Here is an 18,222-nt window from a genome sequence, read left to right as displayed (position 1 = left end):
AATCCTACCTACCTACTATGCGAACTGAAAGCATTTAGACATAGTTGACTGATTCAAACGGAAAAACTTGAGCAATATATTGTCACCAAATCCAATCGAAATGGTTCATCACAATCAAGACAATAAAAAGAACCAACTGTTCTCTGGCATTACAAGCAAACTTCTTGGTTGAGGACGTAGGCTGCGAGCAGTTTCTCTTGTCAGTCTTGTGCTCGAAAATCCGTGGGGAAGAACGCAAAGAAACACACAACACACGCGACCAGTGGGGCGTGAGCGTGCGAGCGTGGTATGCGAATTTGCGAGCCGCCCTCGCTACTCGCGGCTGGCATGTCACACACGCAGTCACACTTTTTAATTTTTTCATTGCGTTCTTCCCATACGGATTTCCGAGCAAAAGAGAGACTGCTCGCAGTCTATCGAGGACATCAAGATCAACAATGTCTATCTGCTTTCCTAGAGTCTGTTAGCCTCTAGAAGAACGAAATTGTTGATGGGACGTTCCAGGACTACGTTTTCAGCCTGACTCTCCCCTCAAGCCCGTCTCTCTTGTTTGGTTTTACTTCTAGGATGCGACCAAGGGGCCACAAGTTTTCTACCACGAGTACAATGTCTCCAGTTTCAAAGTAACACCTTTGTCTTTGCAGTGATTGCCTTCTCACTTAAAGGAATTCAACAACCAGATACTGACTTTTAAAAACAAACTCAAACCGAATGGAATTAAACTAAGTATGAGCTCACAAGTACGCATTGCGGACTTATTTTTTCATGTAGACTATACAAGGGTCCCGAAAAGCTGTATCAATGAAAAAGTAATCAAACTGTCACATCCTCATTGTGTTCTTTTCTTTTACTAAAAAAGACTCCTAAGAGGTCCCGGAAAGTCGTAATTAAACATTTCGAAGTTGGCTCTGAAAAACCGACCAAGGATGTCGATCCATTCTATGGGAATCTGCGAGTAATAACGGAGTAAAGAGGAGGCGGTATCGGATTTATTGTTGGCGCTAGCATCGAATCTCTTTGCCACTTCAGGCGATAACCTCGCTGCTTCTTTGAAATCTGCCAAGTCTTGATCAAAAGTTTCGTAATGACCTATAAAGTCATAGCTGACGGCACACATTCCACATATGTTGACGTAATTGTCCCAGTGCCAGTCCATAACAGGCGTGCTCTTGTTGCTTCCTTTGGTTACTAAATATTGAATAAATTCACGGAAAGTGATGTCATCGAGTTTTTTAAGTGCACTCTTTGAAGCATGTGGACGGAAGTTCTTCAGGATTTTTTTGCCGTGAAATTCACGAATTTTGCGGTCTACGGATACCTGCCTTAGATTGATAAACTTGTCTTTGTACGCCGACAGAATGCGCTCGAACGGCTCACGAACAAACGTGAACTTGAAATATGTTTGCAACATCCGCTTTTGCTGGTCAGGAGGAAATGAATTCAATCGCAAGTTCCCTCTTAGGCCTTTGTTAAAGTGATACAGCATTGTCCTCCACTGCCTGGAAGCCGCTTTAGGTGTTACACAGTATAGTATTTTGAGAGAAGGAATCACTGCCAAGTGAAAAGGGTCTGGCATGGCATTGTGTCCAGTCTTTTGACAAAACTTCTCAACCAGCCTTCTGCGTTCTCGTTGTCGTAACTCTCTTGGAGTGTTGAGAATATATGATTCCTATGAAGGAGAAACGAAAAAGGTAGTTTGTTAGTCTCAGCTGCAGCCAATGGAAACATATTGCAGATCTGATCTGTGTCATTTTGTAACACAATACCCAGGGTCATCGTAGAGTATTCAAGCTTGAAAGCACCTTAAGATGCATACAATGTATGATGTACACCGCGCCTGGAATGTTTAAGTCGAAATACAAAAACAGGCCGGATTCTAATTCTTGTCGGGCGTCCTTGAGTACCCCAAAATAATATGGTTTACGCGGCGTGTACTGATGTGCTTTGTGACCTTGTGAAAAGAACGATTCGTAGAGCTCACTTCACGTTATTTTGAGTTATTTTGGCCTGGTGCAAAATTACCTTTCAATTGAAAGAAACCTGGAAATAAAAGTTTACTCATAAACACCAAATAGATAATAATAAACCATAAAGGAATCAGTATGGAAAAGGTGGAGAAGATTAGCACGGATTACAAACGACGAACTTGAACAATTTAGGCTAAACTATGCCCAAGCGGTGACGTTAGGTAGCTCCCTTAAAGCTTTTAATTACCAATTTTCTACCACGTTACAATTTGAGACTGTGGTGAGGGGAATGTGATGATATTTTCTTTAGGAAAAGGATGCAATTAAACTTTGTCAGACTGGTCTTGGTAAATTAATATACAACCTAACTTATTTTGTCAGATGTGTTGCCCTCGTGTACAATTCTCAAACCAACCATGCACAACATGCCGAAATCATCGCACAGTAAACCTCCGTTGTAAGTTTTCAGTCACACTTAGTTTCACTCGTTTGAACCAGTGTAAGTCTAAGAACCATACCTGTACAGTCTGTACATTTGGATCCTCTTCTATATCTCCTGCGGCATGAATTTCTACTAAGAAGGAAATGAAGCAGAAAGGATTTGACAGTTTAAACATCACTTTTGTGGAGGCAACCCCGGGTTGGGGGGGGGGGGTGGGGGGGGGACTTCCATGTACATGAAGTGGTCGGGGATGCTCGTCTTCTCACTTAGTGGTATAAATCAAGGATTAATAATAATAATAATAATAATAATAATGATGATGATAATAACGATAACAACAACAACAACAACAACAATAATAATAATAATAATAATAATAATAAAGACTTTATTTCTTTTAACCGTAAAGAAAATGGTTTAACCGTTAGCCGTAAAGAAGTCAAAATATCCCGCCAGCTGTATATGGGAATCCAAGACAAATAGTTCTCTTTAAAACTGAATTCTTAGCAATTATTAAAACGCAAGGTAAGAAGGCGTCCAGTATCGTTTTCAATTTTCCATCCCTTCGGTCTATTTTTAAGTTCGCGGAAAAAAAAACTTAAAGACAAATTTAAAAAATAGATATATTTTTATAAAAGTACTGAGATTTACTAAGTGCAAATTCACCGCGTAAAAATCGTCTCTTTTTGATGAGAACAATCCTATCGGTCATACGACTTTTCTCACTGGTGAAAAATATCGTATGATCAATCAGAAGCCTGATACCATTTTTTTCGCAATCGGGAAAATCGTATCGGTTTTTCCCGCCTTTCGGGGCGGCCATGCGAAGTAATTGAGTGTGAATGTTTGCAATGTCCCTTGCCTGCCCAGAATCATGGCTTCAAGGTTTGCAGACATTAATTCAGTGGAACGATTTATCGAGGACCAAGAAAACGAAAATACAAGAAAGAAAACTCAACAGAATGTTGCTTTACTTAAGGAATTTCTGACGTCCAGGAATGAGTCAAGACTCCGAAGGAGCTGAATGCACACATCGGTGAATTTACCATTACGGTTCGAAAGAAAGACAGCAACGAAGACTATGAATCCAGCTCCTTTCGTTCTTTGATGGCTAGTTTTGAACGGTCTATTTAAAGAAGAAGAATTACGTATTCAGCATTACGAAAAACGCTGAGTTCCGCTAACGTGGCCAGCAAGCAATGTCGCTCTTTACTGATGCTGTTATTTATGGTGGACAATTCAACATGTCAAGCAGCAGCCTTAATCAATCACCCACCTTGGCCACTCTAGAAACTGAGGTAAAGTCCACAAAGAGGTACAAAAGACTAAAAGTACTCTATTAAATTCAGAGTAGAAAACGTTTTGTTAGTTTTGTTAGTTAGTTTTGTTAATCGTCTTTCTTGAAATAAATTATTTTAAAAGTACAGGTTCGCCTTTTTAAGCCTAATCGAATGAATTCAGTATTTCAGTCGCCTTGACAGCATTGATTGGGTCTAAATAAAAGCCACATCAAGTTCGCGACTTCTTTGTCTTTTGTGGTCACTTAACTGTGATTTAAAGTTACAAACATTTGTAATATTTCAGTACTGATATAATAAACAAATTACTTCATGGTTAGTTCGCTTGTGCGATTCATTTGTGAATAAAAATCGTACGCGTTCATCACCAACCATGAAGTGATCTATTATCTGATACACATATTGCCTGTTACATTTATTTTCAATACTGACATTAATCGAACAAATTTTTTGAATTTTTCTGACGTACACGTGTACGTAAAGCTGGCGTAAATCAGCCTTAGGTAGGGTTTTAACGCTTTAGGTTCAAGTCTCTAGAGGTGTACGGCAAGGATGTCCGTTAAGTCCTTTTTTATTTGTACTTGCAGTGGAAATTTTGTCACTAAAACTCCGCCATGATCCCGACTGTAAGGGTATCATCCTACCTAACTCGCGTGAAGCAAGATTGACGCAATTTGCAGACGATGCAACTGTGATTTCAAGCACTGTAGCATCTCTCTAAGCATCACTTCAGATAATCAATAGCTTCGGTGCATTATCAGGCCTGAACCTGAACAAAACCAAAACAAAGATAATGTGGATCGGTTCTCAAAAAGGTAATAAGGACAGAATTATGGGTTTCAAGTGCATAACAGAACCAATTAAGGCTCTTGGCGCGTTTTTATCGTATGATGGAGACAAAAACAATGAGGAAAATTTTTTTTAGTAAAATTCGTAAAATGAAGACGAAACTGAACATTTGGCAAACACCCGATGTCTCACTGTACGGTCGTTCAATGCAGGCGAAGACAGTGGGTGTCTCTCAATTGATTTGTGCAGCATCAATGTTAACTGTCCCTGAACCTGTGATCAAGAAAACTCAAGCTGAACTTTTCGCTTTTTTTGTGGAGGAACAAAAAGGATAAAATAAAGAGACAGATCATTTATCAAACAATATCTGACGGAGGCTTAAATTTTATAAACTTCTGAACAATGATCAAATCGTTACGGTTGAGTTGGATTGGCAGATTTCTCGATGGCGCAAACGCCAACTGGAAGGCTATCCCTAACTATTTTTTAAACAAATATGACGGTCTAACCTTTTTATTAAAGTGCAACTACGATGTCCATCTATTCGAAGCGAATTTCCCCCTGTTTTATCACGAACTGCTAGGATATTTTCAAGAATTGAGCAGTGCATACGGAGGAAAACCAAGAGGGAAATTTATATTATGGAATTGAACAACAAGGACATAACAATTAATCAATAAACACTGTTTTGGAAAACTTGGTTCAAGAGTGGAATTTATTTTGTGCAAGACCTCTTTTAAAGTAAAGACGGAAAATTCTTATCTCTTGACAAATTCAATGAAAAATTTGGTTTAAAGTCAATTACCTGCAATACTTTCAAATTATTTCTGCTATACCAAGTTCGCTGAAGCGAACTGCACAGCAAACTCCAATCTCCAGTGAATGCCTTTTTTCAACTCCTGATCTGCTCTACTTATCCTAAGATAGTACTCTACCCTTGTCTAAAATGCGCTGTAAACACTATTACAAACTATTTAATGAGTATTCTGTGTCGGAACCTACCGGAATAAAAAAATGGAAAGAAAATTTTCTAAACAGTTTTTCTTGACTGGAGAAGCAATTTTACCTCGCTTTAGGTTCATGCTGTGATGAAGGTCTAGGTTTCATGGTGCTATTAACATATAATGTAAATGCAGCATTAAGGCGGGACTTAACCTAAAATTCTGGAAGAAATTCGAAGTTTTGTTTTTTACGGAACTCGAATCTTAAGGTATTGAAGTTTTATTTTGACAAGTACTGTTACTGTAAGTTTAAAGCTCGTTTTCTCAAAACGAGTTATTTTCGCCTTCTAGAAAAGATATCTTGAGAAGGATTTATTCAATTGAGCTAAAATTTTCAGGATTTGTTGTTTTTAGTACGTTTTGTGGGATAAGCATAGAACTTTTCCATCCAGTGCATTCTGTCAAAGTTATGTATTGAAACGTATGCCAGATTTTCTGTATCAGATTTAACTGGTCATCATTTCACGTGCTTTTAACGTTTCAAAAATCTCTATGCTTATCCCAGCAAGCTGTTTGTCTTCTTTTGTAAAATGTAAAAATTATTCCTTTTGATCAGTTCTAGTAGGAGTTATCTTTTCTCAAGTAAGCCCTGGCATTCCCCAGCAGGTGGCAAATTTAATCAGCCAGTGTCAGGTTACAATACAGTTATAGGGTACACAAATATTTTTTTCATAATCTTTGCTCTTTGAGCTTTTTAAGAATGTATACTTTGCCATGGTTTGGAGTTAACGCTTAGCCACGAAAAAATGTTTGAAACATGGTGTGTTTTTAAGTGTTTTCACCTTAAGCTGTGCAAATCAGAACAATACAGCAGCTTCACACTTAGATTACTTTAACTTAAATTAGTTTTCTCATGATGTGTTTCCTTCAGTGTGTTCTCAAAGTCATGCTTATCATTAACACAGTGCCCTTTCCAGGCTTCGGATCAGAAAGACGTTTATTCCATGCTTCTAAAAAACCCTTAAAACCCAACTAGCGTCTTTAATTATTAATTACAACCATTGTAACGGTCCAGTTTAAATGAGAAGCAAGAAATTTACATACCATTACTCTTGACTTAGTGTACTCTCATGATAAAGAGTGTTTTCAAGATCACGAAACAAAAACGACAACAAACTAGCTATTGATCAGAATCTTTTTTCCTTTACTTGCTTTTAATTACATATATCTCATTGAATGCGTTAGATTGAAGAATAACTGTATGCCTTTCTCACAGCGTCTTTGCGAGAAGTCGAGATCCAAATAGCGAACAAACAGTTAACTACAACTGTCATACTGCATGCAGAGGGCAATAATAAATTTGTTTTCCACCTATTTCCTCAGTCCGCGAAAATTTGACTTAGAGCGGCTTTTCGTCGCTCTCAGACGGTGAGAAAGAACGAGAGGACAACATGAACTTAAACTTGTTAAGCCTGTGTCCTAAGGTAGAAATATCGTGAGATATCTGTGGTAGTCGTTTCTCGCGTTATTTGCACTCAGTTGCATGCTAAATTGAATAACAAAGTCATTCATAACGATTTCTGGAAGGTAAGGACTTATGGGAATAGAAAACACAAGACCAGAGTGTGATCCTTAAGTCCTAATTTGGAATTGATTCAAATATGGTTTACATTGCGTGATTCCAAGAACAAATCCTTACCTGTGTCGAGATTCATCTTCATTTTCTTTGCGTACAGTTCGTATCCTGCGTGGATTAGCAATATTCCAGTAGTTAAAAGAGCTAAACGCAATACCAGTTTCTTCGCCTTCATCGATATACGAACAACAATTCGATCCGTCCAGAACTGAATATTGTCTGATCTCCTTTAGTTAATTAACAGATGGAGTAATGAGCGAAGACTGGGGCTTTGGTAAAGTCAGGGTTCAGGTTAGCAGCTTAGCAACCCGGCGACAGAATTTCAAATTTATCGAGTTAGTGGATACCGTAAAGCTCGAATTAGCGACCGAAGCGCTTATACGAGGTGCCGTACAATCGAGGAATGGCGCTTATTTGATTTTTCCCAACTCGTAGCGAAATATGAAAAAATGAAAAAATAAAAAATAAAAAATAAAAAAATGATAGTTTTCTTTGAAGCACAACAGTTACGAGTAAACGATAACTTAAGCTGTACACAGCATACAAAACTGATCTTAAAGTTTAAATAGCGGCAAAGTTGGTACTCCTGCTTGTAATTATTTTTCCAAACTTGACGTTTCAATAATTTGAACTGATCATCGACCGGGAGGGGAGGAGGTTGGGGGTTGGGGGGGGGGGGGGGGCCTTATTCGAGGGGAGGCGCTTATAATAAATTCTGCTCGATAAGAGGAGCGCTTATCCGAAGGGGCCGCTTGTTTGAGGGCAGGCGCTAATTCGAGGATTCGTGAATTGTATCATTTTGTGTACCAACAATCCTACCGAGGATTGCAACGAATCTTTATAGAGCCTACCAACATAAAAAAGCAAGGATCGCTTACCTTAATTCATTGCGGTTTTGTAAACTTGGTTACTTTTATGGCCTAATTTTTTAAGAAAAAGCTACATCAAGAGATCATGATCGGAGATCAAAGGTCTTATCAATATCTTACAGCAGATGGTACGACCTGATCTTCTTGTGTTTGTCTTCGCATTTTAGTTTTCCATGTCGCTGTTTGTGTTAGACCGAGTGAAGATTTAAAATAAAGACAGATAACTGATCAAGGTAGATCTGTTTACTGAATAAAGATTACATTATGTTCGAGGAAATCCTTCGACAATCGAGAAGAAAACTGTTGAGGATCTTCTGAATTGTTTGACCATGATTAAACGGGAAAAAAAAAATACGTGAAAAGATGTACAAAGTAGTGTTGCTACCGTTGAAGTCACGACAAAAAGTTTGACATGGGGAGAGTGGCTATTAGGGCAAAAGCGGGGAGAGGGGATCTCTTTCGTTCGAAGATGTACCAAGAAAACCGATCGAGAAACAAACGAAATAAATACATCTTTCATATGATTGGCACAATTACTTCATTGTGATTGGCTGAGAGCAGGCCAATCTATCGTTATTTTTTAAGGTGGTCTTATACCCTCAGATACAAATTTTTCCCCAGAAAACCTTTTTTTGGAAACATGAAGATTGAACATCTCTGACCATTTACAAAACATATTTGAAACGACTTTGCCCTAATTACTCCTTGATTCACGTTTAGATTAGAAATCTGCACACTGGTAGCTATATTTTAACATATCAACGGTTGTTTACAGCCCAAAAGTACTTACAAAATGGCTTCAATTCTGCACATTTTAATTGAAATTTACAGGAAAATTTTAGAGACGTTTACTTATGAGACATTTGCTTCGTGGTTCTGAACATTGTTTCCTGTGCCACCGTATACGCCCCTTATACTTGGTTAACATATCTATGACCGGTGCGTATTTGGGTTTTCAATGAAACATTTACGTAAACCCTTTTGATATACCCCTCCCCCTGCCTCTGCCCCCCCCCTCGCCCCGTTCACAGGGATAATGATGAAATTGTGTTCTGCATCTACTCTGTTAAACTCTTTTAGCTGTTTTCTATGGTCTGTGAAAGGTTCACAAGGCCGGATGCCCTTTCCACCCTATTGTTTTCTCCGTGAACACCTACACTTGCAATCTTGCTTTCTACCTCGTTGGTATACTTCAGCCAATTTCCACCAACCAATTTTCATGCGCCACTTTGAAGAAAAATGGTCGATGAGCAGCAGATTCTCTCCTTCACTTTGATTGAGATTTGTAGATGACACCTTCACCATGTGTGACAGCAAAGACAATGCTAATGAGTTTTTAAGTTTTCTATTAAATAGTCGACATGATAGCATCAAATTTACCATCGAATTTGAAGAAGACAATAAGATTCAATTTTTAGACATCCTTGTTAAACGCTGCCCTGACAACACTTTCTCCACATCTGTCTACTGGAAGAAGGCATTCACAGGCCTCTACAGTAAGTGGGATTCATTCACACTTCGTAAGTACACAATCGACCTCATCCGCACAGTCACCTATCGATGCTTCCGAATCTGCTCTTCACCATCTTTGTTGCAAGTCGCTATTAAATAGCTGAGAAAGCTCCTGTTGCAAAATGGTTACCCTCAAGGTGTTATCACGTTCAACATTAACGATATATCGCCAGTAAATCAGTAAATACAATAGCATCTAGTCTAACTTTGGCTCCCTCTCTGTCACAGAACGCTACGCTCACAGGAGGGAGGGACCCTCTCTATCGACAGAGCGTATCCTTGCATGACAGAGAGATCCTGAATTGGACTAAGTGGTATCCCGATATCTTGTACCTTCCGATAACTAGGCTTGATTTCCGCCGCTCAGTCGAGTCCAGTCAACGTTCCTACCCGAGGGGTCTTCGAGGAGGAGCTCGGGCTCCTTTCTGGGACAGTACAGCGACTAGTAATAGAAGCTATCCGATAACTAGAACCAGAAGTTTGAAACATTGTTATTTTACCCCCGTTCTCCATATCTAGAACTCCTGATTTCTTGAATAAAATTTCGTTTAGCCGATTATCTTGAAGGTTCAAAAATTGCTGTTTTCCACTATGACTTTTCACTGAAGTCACAGTGGAATCAGCAACTGCTGTATGAACTGTGCTATACTTTTGGTTCATTAACTCGTGCTGGTCATAATTTGCTGTTAGTCATAAATTATTATTTAAATTGAACAAACTGGTGTGGAAACGAAGATACAGGGAGCCTTGTTCAAATTTCACATTGGTTTGATCTGGCAACCCCGACGTGAAGTCATGGGCTCGACTGATCGAAAGACGATATGAAACATTGCAACACGGATTCATATCTGTTCAAGGATCTTCCTAAAGTTATTGAAATGAAAGATTCTGGGAACGATGAAAGAAGAGCCTTGGCTGTCGAAGGCAGGAATGGAAAGGTCCGACTGAACTACAGGAACAAAAATGACAACCATTGTCCAGTTAGTTTGAAGGACATCTCGTACTCAGAACACCACATCATTTGTTTTTTCCGGCGGGGCTAACAGAGAGACGAAAGGACTTGGGCCCGAGAAGCTTTCTTTCTTTGTATAGACTCTTCAGAGGTCCTGGAAAGCTATACCCAAACATTTCAAAGTTAGCTCGGAATATCCAACCAAGGATGTCAATCCATTCTAAAGGAATCTGCGAGTAATACTCAAGTAACGAGGCAGATGTATCCGAAGCTTTTTTCTTGTATGCAAACCGTTTTGCGTCCTCTCCAGATATGCCTGCTGATGCTATCAAGTCTGCTAGATCTTCCTCCATTGTTTCATAGTGTCCTATAAAGTCATATTTGATGGCACACATTGCACAAAAATTCGCGTAATTATCCCAGTGGAAGTACATGACTGGGGTGGTCTCGTTGCTTCCTTTGGTTACTAAATATTGAATAAATTCACGAAAAGTAATGTCGTCGAGCCTCGTTAACGCTTGCCGTGTGGCGTTTGGACGGAAGTTCTTAAGAATTTCTCTACCGTGAAATTCAAGAATTGGGTGGTCTACTCGTCTTAGATGAACAAACTTGTCTTTGTACGCTGACAGAATGCGCTCGAACGGCTCACGAACAAACGTGAACTTGAAATATGTTTCCAACATCGTGGTGAGCTTGTCTGCTGGTAGTGGCCATAACCTCGGTACGTTTATCCCACGAACTCCTGGAAACAACATCAGCCTGATTTCTCGACTGGCACATTTTGGTGTGATGCAATAGATTACTTTAAGACTCTCATTCACCGATACATGGCGAGGAAGAGGTTGTGCTTCAAGACGAACTTTCCCGGTTCGCTTGCAAAAATTTTCAATCAATTTTTTCCGTTCTTGCTGTCTTAATTGTCTGGAGTGAAACCCCTGAAACAGACAGAAGCAATTGAAGTCAATTTCCAGGAACTGATGATTTATCAAAGGAACAAAATACGAGGAGCTCTGTATGGGGGAATATTGACTTCGTCATTTGAGCACTAGCGTGACTTCAAATTTAGTAATTTCACATTTATCTTATTTTTGATTGGTTCGTTTTGAGCATGCGCCGACAGGGGATTATTTGCTCTGGTTTGCTATAAGCTTGCCTTGTGAGACTGAATATCCCGGAGTGGGAGAAAATCCTATATAAATAGGACATGGCGCTCGTAGGAAATTTTGAAAGAACCCCTAAGAGGTCCTAAGATCCTGCTTTGTGAGCGTGGCTTAACCTAAGAGGTACCAACACTAAAACAAAACATTATCTTGAGGAAATTTTCAAGATAGAAATTTTTTCAAGGTAGAAACCTCAACTCGGAAAAAAATCCGAGTTCCAGATGGGATTTGAACCCACGACCCTGCGTGATCTAGTCGGATGCTCTAACCACTGAGCTATTGGAGACTCTATGGTGAGCACGGGTGAAATGTGCGTCTTTGACTGGAAGCGCATCGCGCGGTCACACAGCCAAATGATGTCTAGGCGCACATGAACTCACTAACTACATCGCGCAGTCACATTAAGGCATATCAAAGATGCAACCAACCACCCTCCAAAGTGAGTATTATAAGGAAATTTTCAAGGTAGAAATTTTTTCAAGGTAGAAACATCAAATTTGGCTGTCATGAAATCTCATTCTTTAATGATGGGGGCCTCAAACTTGGCCATTTTGATATTTTCGACATGCTTTTTCCATTTCTGGCTTTCGTTAAGTTACAGCCCATAATTTTATGAAAAATAGGCCACGTGATGTCACATTCTGATTGGTTGTATGTTTGTAAACTAAGACTAACCCATGAACCCTGCTTGGGTATAACTATAGTTGGTCTGTATTGTTTTGGATCACCGAGGCGTAAATTTTCTAACTATAGTTAGAGCGAACAGAGAATCGAAGCGGTCACATTACCGAAATAGCTAACTATAGTCATCCCTGTCTTAACTATAGTTAGTAGCCTAGATGTGACCGCAGCCATTGTCGTTTTATAAGACTATTTAAGGTTACACAATATCTTGAGAGTACTACTTTAGTGGATTTTTCTTTTTGAGAAAAACAAAAGGTCGCTTTAAAATCTAACAGTTCCCAAAAAATGAAAGTAAAATCTTATATAATTTTTTTTTTTTTTTTAAATTAAAGTTAATAAAAGAGTCCTCATAGTGCGTCGGCGTTTTGTGCGAAACGGCCGTTCATCCGGTAGCTCTTATTACAAGGGCCTCATTATCATTTTCTTGTTTACAAGCCACTTCGCAGTTATGCTCTCGAATTAATTCGCTCTTCCATGCTACCTATCATTCCTTATTGAGATCATGAAACGTGCTATAAAAAGGAAGAGGAAAATCTTTGGATTTAACTATAAAAAATTGCGATAACATATTTCTAAGCATATTAAGAAAGTTAAAAATTTTTTGTTTAAAAAACGACGACGTTTCGACGTTGAGCTAACGTCATTATCAAGTCAAAATGATAGTTGATAAAAAATGTATAAATAGTCAGTAAAACAATAGTTCAGTGGATGTGCTAAAATGTTTAAAATTAAACAAAGAGTTTTGCACGGATGGCGTCAGTTTGCGTGTTCAAGCTTGGATTCCGTTCCTTTATGCAAAGCATCTCATAGACGAGGCAATCAAATTTCCCTTGGCACTTTCGGAGAATTCGAAACTGGCTTTCGTTGAGGAGCCTTATGTCCCCGTGGGCTTCCAAAAAGTGTTTTCCAATCGCCGAGTTTTTATGTTCAGCAATACGTTGGTGGAGGTGTCGGGCTGTGTAGCCGACATAATCTGCATCGCACAGATCACAGGAAAATAAATAAACCACGCATTGTTGATTTACGATCGGAGGCTTGATTTCTTTGGGCTTGAGATCTTGTTCCAGTTTCTTGCTAATAAATACTGGTTGTAGGGTAGTGCCAATCTTATGATTGAGATCGCCCATTTGCCTTCTAACCGCGTTAGCTGATGTTTGGTCCTTGAAGGGGAGACTAACTCGCAAGACACGGCTGTCTTCCACTTGTCTTTCACGTACACCGGCTGAAAGGTTCTGGGTAAATTTGTTAATGGTGGAATTAATGGTCGTTATCGGATAATCAAGTCGAGTAAAGATGGAGCGAAGTCTAGTGTATTTCGAAATCAGGCAATTATTAACCAGCAAGTCTTCTTGTGGTTGTATGTAGATCCCCTTACAATGGCTTTTCTCTGTTACTTGGGTTAAGTCGCCGAGTTTAAGTTGCCCAAGGTCTCTCAAGTCGCAATGATTGTACTATTAATTTTCCTTATATAGCCCAAAGATGGCTAACACGTTCCAAAGTAGAATGCTCAGTTGTTATATAGTTCATGCCACCAAATCAGAGGAGCCTGAGAAAAGATGAGAAAAGTTAAAAATGATTAAATTGTCGCATCCTCAATGTGGGTTAAGTCAGGCCTAAAAATCGCCGAGTTTAAGTTGCCCAAGGTCTCTCAAGTCGCTATGATTTTACTAGTAATTTTCCTTATATAGCCCAAAGATGGCTAACACGTCCCAAAGTATATCGTAGAATGCTCAGTTGTTATATAGTTCATGCCACCAAATCAGAGGAGAAAAGATGAGAAAAGTTAAAAATGATCAAACTGTCGTATCTTCAATGTGTTATTTTCTTGCCCTCATTTTACTCAAAAAGACTCTTAAGAGGTCCCGGAAAGTCGTAACTAAACATCTCAAAGTTGGCTCTGAACAACCGACCAAGGATGTCGATCCATTCTATGGGAATCTGCGAGTGATAACTGACCAATAAGGAGGCGGTATCGGATTTATTGTTGGCGCGAGCATCAAATCTCTCTGCCACTTCAGGCGATACCCCTGCTGCCTCTTTGAAATCTGCCAAGTCTTGATCAAAAGTTTCGTAATGACCTATAAAGTCATAGTTGATGGCACACATTCCACATATGTTGACGTAATTGTCCCAGTGCCAGTCCATAACAGGCGTGCTCTTGTTGCTTCCTTTGGTTACTAAATATTGAATAAATTAACGAAAAGTGATGTCATCGAGTTTTTTAAGTGCACTCTTTGAAGCATGTGGACGGAAGTTCTTCAGGATTTTTTTGCCGTGAAATTCACGAATTTTGCGGTCTACGGATACCTGCCTTAGATTGATAAACTTGTCTTTGTACGCCGACAGAATGCGCTCGAACGGCTCACGAACAAACGTGAACTTGAAATATGTTTGCAACATCCGCTTTTGCTGGTCAGGAGGAAATGAATTCAATCGCAAGTTCCCTCTTAGGCCTTTGTTAAAGTGATACAGCATTGTCCTCCACTGCCTGGAAGCCGCTTTAGGTGTTACACAGTATAGTATTTTGAGAGAAGGAATCACTGCCAAGTGAAAAGGGTCTGGCATGGCATTGTGTCCAGTCTTTTGACAAAACTTCTCAACCAGCCTTCTGCGTTCTTGTTGTCGTAACTCTCTTGGAGTGTTGAGAATATATGATTCCTATGAAGAAGAAATGAATTAAGTAGTTTGTTAGTCTCAGTTCCAACCAATGGAAACATATTGCAGATATGATCTATGTCATTTTGTAATACAATAGCCAGAACGGAACAATCACAGATTATTCAAACTTGAAAGCACCTCAAGATACGGTGTGTGACGTACACCATGCCTGGAGTATTTAAGTCGAAATACAAAAATAGCTGGATTTTCCTGGTTCAGTTGAAGTTGGGCGTTCTTTTTAGAGCTCAATCAAGTTATTTTGAGATATTCTGGCCTCGAACAAACTGACCTTTAATCGAAAGAAATTCTGGAAATATTAAAAGTTTATTCAGATAGATAAACACCACAGAAATAATAATGAACCATAAAGGAACAAGGATGGAAAAGGATGGAGAAGATTAACCTGGAGTGCAAACGAAGAACTTAAAAATTTAAGCTAAACTATGTCCAAACGGTGAAGTTAGGTAGCTCCCTTAAAGCCTTTAATTACCAATTTTCTACCAAGTTACAATTTGAAACTATGGTGAGAGGAAAATGATGTCATTTTCTTTTAGGAAAGGGACGCAATTCAACTTTGTTATACTGGTCTTGGAAAAGTTAATATACAACCTAATTTTCTCTGTGCAAGAGATGAGAAAGATCAAGAGAGATATTCCCGTCATGCTCAATTTCCAAACCAACCATGCACAACATGCCGAAATCAATGCACAGTAACCCTCAATTGCACGTTCTGAACCACACTTATTTCCACCCGTTTCCACCAGTGTAAAAAGTCTAAGAACCATACCTGTACAGTGTGTGCAATTGAATCCTCTTTTATCGCTTCCAAGGCATAAATTTGCACTAAGAAGGAAAAAAAAGAAAGGATTTGACAGTTACACATCATTTGTGTGGAGGCAACTTCTGGTGGAGGGATACGATGAGGTCGGGAATGCTTGTCGTCTCGCTTCGCAATCAAGGATTGTGGCCTCATTTTGGGTGTTGATGACAAAACACCATGCACTAATTTTAGCTTTCAAAGTATCTTTTAGGATGCACTATGTAATTAATTTCTACGGTTTCTTTAAACCGTAAGAAAATTTTTTTAACCGTTAGCCGTAGGCCGTAAAGAAGGCAAAATATCCCGCCAGCCGTATATAGGAATCCGAAGACAAATAGTTTTCTTTAAAATCGAATTTTTAACAATTATTAAAATGCAAGATAAGAAACCGTTTTCAATATTACATAAATTCGGTCAATGAGATATGCGGCTTTACGTTCGCTGAAAAAGAAAATAAAAATTTAGACAAACGTTAAAAAATGTATATGTATTGTCAGATCCACAAATTGTCTACCAGTCTATTGTCTGTTGTATTCTTTTTCGATACTGACAGTAATCGAAGAATTGAAAGTTTACAATTTTTCTGACATAATTCTACAACCTAATTTTCGAATTTCTCCGGCGTAGCGCGGATGGGTCCTCGTGTCGTGCCATTTTTTGTCTACAGGTGGCTGCAAGTACTACTTAAAGTAAATGAGGTTATTTTGTGTAAATGCTCATTTTAACGAGAATAAACCGTTACGAATAGTATGGTTGAAAATCAGTGCGTGCGAGCTGGAAATTGCGCAGTTTTCAGGCAGTCCTTGCATGAACTAAAATGCAACAGCAGGACTTCTCTCGTTATAAATATATACAGTTGGCCTTTCTTTACCAAGGTATGGTGATATTTTTAGTATCCTGTCTTTCCTGACTAAACCACTGCCTAATTAGCAGAGGACATCTTCGCCATTTTTAATTCACGCCAAACCCGCCAAACCCTGCACACGTCATGTGATAGTCTGTCACGTAACAAGATCAACTAACAATTCATTCTGCCTTATAAATAAAGTCTAAACAAATATATTGCCATCGTGAACGAAACAGATATAGCAAACAAACAGACTTAACAAATGTCACAAATTTTAACCGTACAGTGAAACTCTATGGAACGAAATAACGATACATTTTTTTCACGGGAAACAAATGTGACCAGTTATATTAATGAAAGTAAAGATAAAGCAAAAGCACAATAATCTTCGGTGAAAGGCATAAAGATAATGGTTGCTTTAACTCCAGCAGAAAAAGAATGTCTTGTTCTTTCCTTGATCTGGTTGGTGGCTTTTGTGGTACAAAGTAACGAGCAAAGCATCAGTCCACTCAGACAGTATCGCTGTCATCATGCAGCAAGGATATCAGAAGCTACGTACCAGCGTTTGTCACAGTTTTCAGGATGAGAGAGAGATGGAACTTATATTAACACGAAGCGGGATTCTCGTGAAGCCCGTCAATTTTTCGGAAATGACTGTTTGCCCATTACATCCATTACATCGGATGGAGAAGAGTTAGTAGATTATGTTCTGTGCCTCAGGATGTCTCCGGTCACAAAAAGGAATCCAAACAAGTACCCGCAGCAGAAAGGGGAATTACTTTGCAGCACTTACGAAAAACCTCGTACCCGTCGGATCAGGTAAGCGATTACAATGAGTAATCTTACGGCTTGTAAGAATTGATGTTCTTCTAATTTATTCTCACTTTATATGCTAGGATAAAAATCTGCCTCTTCCGTTGGGTTGGGCCCTGAAGACAATTAAGAAAAAGGTGCGTTTTATAAAGAAACAAACCGAGTTCTTTACTGACCAATTTCAAAAAGGGGAGCAAAGTGGACTGAAAAGCGATCCACAGGAAGTTTTTAAAGCAATGAACTTGGTAAGAGACCAAGCGGGGGAACGCCGATTTCAACCTGATGAAGTCCTTACGTCGCAGCAGACTAGTGGCTTCTTTAGCCGTCTTTCAGCAAAGAAACGATTAGAAGTCGAAGTCGCCGGTAACGAAGCTAAAACTAGTGAAGTTTCAGAAGTGGCCAAGAAGATAGAGCGCCGACGAGGACGAAATTTCCGCCGAAACTGAGAGTCATCTATCAGCTGTATGTGCAAATGTGACGAGAGATGTGGCTGTTGAGTCTTTCGATCTTAACATCTCAACGAACTTGTACAAAAACGTACACTCACAACTTTAAGGTGGCTAAAAACAGTTTCCAGCAGTTAGATTTTGATGGGCCATTATAACCACTCTTTATCACTTGATGGTACAGTCATGATATAAAAAACTGCCCAATCATCACGTTCTATTCATTTTCATGACACCATAGATTACCATAGCAACAGCATGACCTGCTAAAAACACCCTTAATTACAACTTTAGGGGTTTATAATTCAAAAACGGCACGGTGAATTTTTCTAATATTATCAAATTCTAGCAAGCATGATAAGACGCAACTTTTGGCAAAGCTTAAAAA

At 39.1% G+C, this 18,222-nt stretch overlaps 2 protein-coding genes and 1 pseudogene across 3 annotated transcripts; all 3 read right to left on the bottom strand.

Moving 5' to 3' along the window:
- Positions 1-202: 202 nt before the first annotated feature.
- LOC110059215 (carbohydrate sulfotransferase 11-like) lies at positions 203-7,552 on the bottom strand. The gene is made up of 3 exons (XM_089294805.1): positions 7,137-7,552; positions 2,486-2,541; positions 203-1,669 (listed from the first exon to the last, which is right to left on the bottom strand). The coding sequence occupies exons 1-3, from the start codon at positions 7,246-7,248 to the stop codon at positions 851-853; spliced, it is 987 nt and encodes a 328-aa protein (XP_089150931.1). The 5' UTR covers positions 7,249-7,552; the 3' UTR covers positions 203-850.
- A 2,919-nt stretch (positions 7,553-10,471) lies between these two features.
- Positions 10,472-13,377, bottom strand: LOC149109867 (carbohydrate sulfotransferase 11-like). The gene is made up of 2 exons (XM_089293745.1): positions 13,276-13,377; positions 10,472-11,341 (listed from the first exon to the last, which is right to left on the bottom strand). The coding sequence occupies exons 1-2, from the start codon at positions 13,375-13,377 to the stop codon at positions 10,472-10,474; spliced, it is 972 nt and encodes a 323-aa protein (XP_089149871.1).
- Positions 13,378-14,086: 709 nt separating this feature from the next.
- On the bottom strand, positions 14,087-15,750 carry LOC149109866 (carbohydrate sulfotransferase 11-like; annotated as a pseudogene). Its single transcript, XR_016208602.1, has 2 exons — positions 15,696-15,750; positions 14,087-14,908 (listed from the first exon to the last, which is right to left on the bottom strand). The product of XR_016208602.1 is annotated as a carbohydrate sulfotransferase 11-like (transcript).
- Positions 15,751-18,222: the final 2,472 nt, after the last annotated feature.

The sequence above is a fragment of the Orbicella faveolata genome, unplaced genomic scaffold, assembly GCF_042242905.1.
Source record: "Orbicella faveolata isolate gen_17 unplaced genomic scaffold, um_ofav_v1 contig_25, whole genome shotgun sequence".
Taxonomy (NCBI): domain Eukaryota; kingdom Metazoa; phylum Cnidaria; class Anthozoa; order Scleractinia; family Merulinidae; genus Orbicella; species Orbicella faveolata.
This window is presented reverse-complemented; position numbering and strand designations above follow the sequence as displayed.